Genomic DNA, 7,325 nt, shown 5'->3' with positions numbered 1-7,325 from the left:
CCCATAGCCTGGCGGGGGGTGGCACAAAGTGTCCGTCCCACACCAAGCCACCCTGAGGAGGCTCACTCTGCTCAGACGGTGGGACAGCAGCAGGCTGGCTCCAGCAGGAGGACACAGCTCCATGAGGCTCCTCTTGACTGCGGCTTGTGCAGAAGGAGGTGGTGACAGTGGAAGGGATGTTCTCCAGGCTCCTGGAGGCTGTGTATCCTTCCCAACACAGCCGAGGTTTCCAGTCAGCAACGAGCATGGCAAATGTGCTTTCGGGGCCCTGGGTCAGCTCCGTATGGCAGCTGCCTGCCCTTTAGTGCTGAGCTCTGCCCTACAGAGAGGGGTCACAGCTCATCATGAAGTCTGCCCAAATTTTTTTCTCTAGGCACTGCTGACTTACTCCCCACCTCCTCTCAGAGAGCCTTCACCCCTTCACTCAACCCTTTTCCTTGCTGTTCCCTTTGTCCTTTTATCATCCCATTCTTTCCACTGTGGACATCTCTTCCCCAGGTCTTTCCAGCCTGTCCTTCTCCTCCACCTTTTCCATCTCCCTCTACCTGTTCCCTTGTTGCCTCACAACTCCTTGGTCCCACTGTGCCTTCTTCACCCCTACCATGTCTGCCCCTCCTGTCTCAGCTCCTTTTCCACCTTCCTCCTGCATCTTCCCCTCCTTCCTTCAAGCCTGCCAGGCAGAGCCTCCTCCAGCAAGGCAGGCTGATTAGCATTGCAAACACACAGAGGCCTCCTCAGCCCGACATAATTCTTCATTTGTCAGTCATGAATATTTCACACCTGCCTCAAGAGGGATTTATTCAGCATGGAAGAGTGGGGAGGGGGAGAAGAGAACATGGCACTGCAGCATAAACTGGGGCAGCACCAGCGGGTATAGGAAAGAGCTCTGCCCCATGGGAACAGCATGTCTAGAGTCTCACCTTCACTCTCCTGGGTGTAGGACACCAGCCCAGGCTTCTCCCCAAGGCTGTTCCTGGGGGTAGAGGGCAGGTCTGCACCCAGCCTCATTCCTCACCCTCCACAATTTCCAGTGAGGTGAATTAAACCCCTGATTTCTCTGCCAATAGTCACCAAGCCAGAAATAAAATGTGAAAGGGTCTGGTCCTGGTTCAGCCCCAGTAGTCCACTTTGCCCTGGGAGAAGGCAGCACTGAGGGACTTGCCAAAGCCAAGCCATAGAGGGCTTAGAAACTAAGGCTCCATCATGCCCTGCCCTCTGCCAGGGCCACCCAGGGGAGAGAATGGGTAGGACAGATCTAATCCAGAAGTCTATGCAATCAATGAGAGGAAGGTGGTGGGAGGTCTTCTAAGTGATTGTAACCAGCTCCACATCAAGTTTTCACTGTATCAGAGGTTTCCCTTCAGCTAAAGCACTCCATGTTCCCTCAAGCATAACCTGGCTTGCAGATTTGGGGAAAGAGCAACCAGGGCAAAGGGAGGGTAGTGACCATTTCTCTTACAAGATCTGTCTTGACAGGCCTCACTCCTGCTCCTCAATAACTAGGAGAAATGATGGCCACTAGGAAGAGCAGGCCTTTGGTATATAACACACCCCACTTTACACACATGACCATGAAAAGCAGTTGAGAGACCACATCTGGAGCCAGGGAAAGGAGGAGACTGGAAAGAAGAAGGAATGAGGTGTATGGGGTTGATTGGTTTGGGTTCTCTTTGGGGTATGTTCCCTCCCAAACTGGTAGGAGTCTCTCAAAAAAATCACATCAGGGATGAATGAAAGGAGCAGAGAAAACAGGGACAAGGACAGGAGAGACTTTGAGGGAGGAGGTTAAATTCCAACAAACCGGCACATACACAACAGGTGTTTGCTCAGAAAAATACAGTAAAATTGTCATGCAAATAGAACGTTAAATCTGCTTTCCTCCCACAGGGCTGGCATCACTTTGTGAGCCCTCATCCCAAGGGAGGGAGCAGGACAAAGAAGAAGGGAGGAGGAAGGAAGGTGAGACACTTTGTTCCCCTTCCTTGCCCTCTTCCTCCCACAGAACAGTCCATCTTGTGCAAACTTATCCAATGGTTTGGAGTGGGGGGCTCCAGCTGGGAGAGAAATGGCTTTTCCCTCCTATCCAGCCTTATCCCCACCACAGAAAAAAGAAGGGCCTGATGATAGCTGTATACCTGACCTTTCTTTTCTGCCTCACTGAGGTGCTGAGGGGAGAAAGCAGAAACCTTTACAGGTTAATGCTCCCCCCTAAAAAATGACTGAGCAGAACTCTTTACAGGACCATACAGCAGAGAAGCACAGGGAGGGAGGAGTTGGGGAGAGCAACAAGACTCCATCCCCCCTTGCCTGTCATACCCCTTTTCCTGTCCAATTCTGTGCCCCAGCCGTTAGTCTTTTCTGCTTGGATGGTTGCCATGCTGGAAGACCACTGAGCCTGCTCTATGTGGTAGCTGGGGAGGTCTCTGTTGTGCCTAAGCATCTCTCACAGCATTTATCTATCTTGGTTTGCTGCATGGTCCCAACATGGACAGATGCCTGCCAGCAGTGATGTGACTTCCCTTCTTCCCTTCATCCTCCTGCATACAGGCACACACACCTCTTCCTCTGGGCTGGACTGGCTCTTACTATGTAGAGTCAGTCCCCTGAACACCTCTGGACTCAAGGCAAAACAATGCTTTGTAGGAAAGCAGGCTGACAGGGAAAAGTCTGAGGCAATGGGATCAGGACCTGGCTTAGGATTGTTACCATCAGCATCCCTACAAGGAAGAAACTCCACAGACCTTCATAGGTTTACACTTTGGGGACACCCGCTCTGGTTCTAATGCACCAGATTCTGCCTACTGGTCCCCCTCACTTACAGAAGGTGAAATTATGTCAGCTGTGGCATAGAAGACAGCTCTCACAGCTGGCAGTGCTACTACCTGGCAGATAACAGGCAAGTTCTCTGCATGCAGCATGTAAATCCATCCTAGAGAAGCTCCCACACCCTCATCCTTCTCCCAGGAGCCCCAAAAACATTGGGTCTTCTGAGGAGCACCTCAAAGAGGAAATAACTACATAGGGAGGGTGAACACAACATAGGCACTCTCCCTCATCCTGATAGAGCTGAACAAAGGTCAAGTGTTGGGCAGATCATGGAGGGGAGGCTCACTGTGCTGCATAAAGATATGTTCAGCAGGCAGCACCCCTGCCTGACAGAAAAACTCTGGGGGAGATGGTGCCAAGATTGTGCTTTGTTGGGCTGCTCAGAAATGGGACCAGGTGGAGAGGGCAGTAGGCTCATTCCCAACTCTGTGACAGATCTTCTACCGAAGAGGCAGAGGTTGGGAACTAGCAAGTGCAACTGGGGTTTTGCCAAGACATGAGAGGATCCCTAAGAAAAGTTTGTCCCCATCTGTGAGGAGCTGGAGGATTTAGGAGGTGATATGTTGCTCTGACTCTCATGAGGGTCTCTAAGTAGTCAAAGGAACACTGTCATCGGGAGGCTGGTGTCCTCTTCTATCCTGGCACACACAGTGTGGTACACACAAAGGGAGCTTCTTCCAGGCCATCCTTCCTGGGCTACTCCCAGGCCTCATTCTGATATCCTGTCTGTTCCCTGTGCTCCTGTCTTTGCCCTAGGCTGTCCCCTATCCATGCCAGAAGATCCATGGCCTATTCAAGAGAAAGACTCCTTGTGAGGCCAACCCAGTGAGATGAGCAACTGAAATCCTGTTCTTCACATCCATCTGGAAGTGTGGAAGTTGGGTGATGCTCTTCTCATGGACACCCACCCCACAGCCCACGGTGCAAGTCAGTTGGGAAGAGCTGCAGAAGCTTCATGGAGAACTTGTTCTGCTGAGGTCCTCTCCAGGTCCCTTCCTTGCAGTAAGGGGGACATGAACAGAGAGTATTAAACTGACTACACAAGGGCACCCTAGCATAGGTGTGTGTGGTGGGGAGGACCTCTGTCCTGTAACACTCGTGGAGAGATGGAAACCCTTTGCACCTCTGAGAGACCAGACCTTCCTGCCTTTTCCTCCACTGCTCCTTGAGGACCTGGCTTGCCATGCCAAAGAGAACATCCACAACCTTTTTCTCCCCACCAACTGACAGAAAACTGTCTCTGAGAAGGCCTGGAGAATGCCTGTCACTCCAGAATTGGTGGTGTTCATCAGCAGCAACATGGCAGGAGAAGGGAAGGAGGAAGAGCAGCCAGGGCACAGAGCCTGTTTTACAGCAGGTCCTACTCCCCTTGGTCCTTCACATTTCCTCTCCTTCCTTTGAGGAGCATGGAGGTTCGTGAAGTATCTAGACAGAAAGTTCAAGCCAAGGGACCCTTAACGGAGAGGGATAGGGAAAGGTAAAGGAAAAGAAGGGAAAGAACTTCTTCCAACAAATCCCACCTGTCTTGGAAGGGGATGGGAGAGAAAGAAAAGCCTCCACTGCTAAAGAAAATGAGGGAAAAAGTTAGTGATGGAAGATTTGGCATAGCAGGTGTACAAGGTGGACAAGGAAGCTTTCTAAACCAAAGTCCTTCCCTCCCACCCGAAAGAAAAATCAGCCTACAACAGGAACAAAAATATGAATAGTTCACAGCTGAGTTTCATGCCCAGTGAGTGTCCAGTCCTGCCCTTCCCCTGCCACCACTGCCACCCACTCCCAGGCCATTCCCACCCACCCGCTCTCCAACGTTGTTACCACAGTGTCAGAGCAGGACGCTCCTCCCAACCATCTGCGGGCAGAACAATGGTCCCCGTAACACAGTAGAGACAATTCGGCATGTGTGTGTGTCAGTGTGTGTGTCTGTGTGTGTGAGAGTTGTTGTAAACTTTAAGAAAAGGTTTTGTCAGTTTTGTATTTCTCAGGAGTATTTTGTTGTTGGTTTATTTTTCACAGTCAAGTGGCTTTCTTTTTCTGGTTGGAGGGGGTCTTGGTTTGTATTGTTTCCTTGTGAGGAAGAGTCACAGCTTCTGCTGAGCAGAGACTCCTTTCCAGTAATCCAGGATGTCATGCAGATCCTCGTCCTTGGCAAATTGAACTTTCTTCCGCAGGGCATGCCCAGCTGCCATGTAAACCTCCTCCCTGTGATGCTTCTTGTAAGGCCGGAATCGCTCCCAGATCTTGTGGGTGCTCTCTGAGGAGTACTCAGGGCTGGAGGAGTAGCCCGAGAAGTAGTGTCTAGGGGAGAGCTGGGAGTACGTGGAATCTCGCTTGGAGCGGGAGAGTGGCTTGAGGAACGAAACGCGCTGGCTCAAGGTGTCAGCGCTTTCCTCGTAGTACAGGGCCGGGAAGGAGTGACGGTGCTCACTGCAATGGTAAGAAGGCTTGACCTCCAAGTGGTGGATGGCACTCGGAGACACCAAGGGAAGACGATCCAAAGGGCTGTTGAGTGGGCTGCCCTTCTCAATGTATTTGGAGTCAGACTTGCTGAGTGGTGGGTGGTCAGGCACATCCAAGCTGAAGACCTTAGCGCTCTTGATGGAGCCACTAGAGGAGACACTGCAGGTCTTTCTGGCCACAGCAGCATCAGCACTGAGCTGGCGCTGCAAAGGGTGGTGGGAGCTTTCCTTGTAGGGTGGGGAAAGAAAGCTGGGCCGCTCTAGCCCACTAGAGGAACCGGCTGGGATGGACTGGCACTCAAAGGCCATGTCTGAGTCAACACCAGTCCCACCACCCAGGAAGGATGCTGTGTCCAGTTTTAGGGCATCAATACAGTTGTTGATGATCTGGTTGACCTTGTCTACCTCCTTGGCTATAGTGGAGATCTCAGCGGCTGAGCCTTGCCCATTGTCAAGCTCCCTCAGGTCCTCATCCCGCTGGGTTCTCTCCAGCCCATCCCCACCACCAGTCCGCACCTCAATGTAGTTACCTTTAGTGGTGACTTTAGGAGTCTCCAGCCCAGCTTCCATTGACTTTGATGGGGGCAACTTCTCCCCAATCATGGAAGGGATGGAGGACATCCGTGAGACAGGGATGACAGGTGGTTCACCCAGCTTCTGGGAAGGATGGACCATGGTACTGGTATCAATATCTGATCCATAACGCATTTCCAGAATGGTCTTTTTGACATTGAGCGACTTCTGTTTCTCCTCCTGCATCCTCCGCTTCCGCAGGCAGTAGTACACCACCCCCAGGACAATAACCATCCCAAAGAGGCAACCCAGGGTGGTCATGATATAGTGTGTAGTGGTGGAAGTACTAGAAATAGGGTCCTCCCTGCCTTTGCTCCGGGTTGCAAAAGTCAGGCAAGTATGGTTGTAACGCCTGTTGTTGCGGATGGAGGCCACACAGAACGTATAATCGGTGTGGGCCTTCAACTTGTTGACAGTGACATATTCCTTCTTGCTCTTCAGTGTTGCTATGTCAGAAACATAGCTGTTGTTGTATTGGACCAGCACATACATCTTACTGTAGGGCATGGGGATGGTGACCATCAGGATGGCTGAAGTGATGGTGACATCATGTAGCTTGATGCTGGGACTGAAGGAGGAGTCAGTGGTGGAAGAGGCTGGAGGCTTGACTGAGAGGAAATCCCCTGGGCTGATGGCTGAGCCCTCATCCAGGTCTCGCTGGGAGTCAGGGGTGTAAGGAGTGGGGTTGACCCTGGAGAGGGAGGGGATGGTGCCCCCTCTGCACATGGACTGGAAGATGGTGATGGCATTGCGGTTGTGGTGAGGCCGAGGCACCAGAAGCGGGTACCCGGCAAACTCCCGTGGAGTCTCACACTGGAGGCGGTCATAGTTCTTGGTGACATTGTTGAAGACAGCCAGCCAGTTAAGAAAGCTGTAGAGGCTACAGTCGCAGTTGAAGGGATTGCCAGCCAGCTCGCACACCATCAGGTTGCTCAAGCTGGTGAAAGTGTTCCCCTCCAGGCGGCTGAGGCGGTTGGATGACAGGTCAATGCTAATCAAGCTGGGGCACTCAGAGAAGGCAGTAGGGGTGACCAGCTCAATTAGATTATGCTGCACAAAGAGGAACTGCAGACGGGCCATGCCCCGCAACATGCCCTCCGTCAGGTTGGTGAGTTTATTGTAGCCCAGCTGTAAGACCTGGAGGTTTGACTGACCCATGAAAGCCCCATCCTCAATGTAAGAGATCTCATTCTTGGTCAGGTTCAAATCAGTCAGGTTGCCGAAGCGGTTGAGGGAGGAGTAGAGCACCACTTTGAGCTTATTCTCGTTCAGACGCAAGTCGTGCACCGTGCTGTTGATGTGCTGGGGGATGGTCTCATACGGGGGCTGGTTCTGGCTGCAGATGGCCAGCCACACATACCCTTTGTCCCCCTCAATCAGCCAGCAGTCACCTCGCACAGTGCCAGGGGAAAACAAGCAGAGAAGGGCAGCTGCCCACAACCCCAGGCACAGCATGGTCTGCAGTGGCGC

General features: G+C 52.2%; 1 protein-coding gene across 1 annotated transcript in view; it reads right to left on the bottom strand.

Annotated features, from left to right (window-relative positions):
• Positions 1-770: 770 nt before the first annotated feature.
• Positions 771-7,325, bottom strand: part of ELFN2 (extracellular leucine rich repeat and fibronectin type III domain containing 2) — a 6,909-nt gene continuing 354 nt past the window's right edge. The window contains exon 1 of the mRNA XM_085048830.1: positions 771-7,325. This exon is cut by the window's right edge and continues 354 nt beyond it. Within this exon, the coding sequence (XP_084904956.1) occupies positions 4,905-7,325 (2,421 nt within the window). The 3' untranslated portion in view covers positions 771-4,904.

The sequence above is a fragment of the Lichenostomus cassidix genome, chromosome 1Aa, assembly GCF_008360975.1.
Source record: "Lichenostomus cassidix isolate B80296 chromosome 1Aa, HeHo_3.0, whole genome shotgun sequence".
NCBI lineage: Eukaryota > Metazoa > Chordata > Aves > Passeriformes > Meliphagidae > Lichenostomus > Lichenostomus cassidix.
This window is presented reverse-complemented; position numbering and strand designations above follow the sequence as displayed.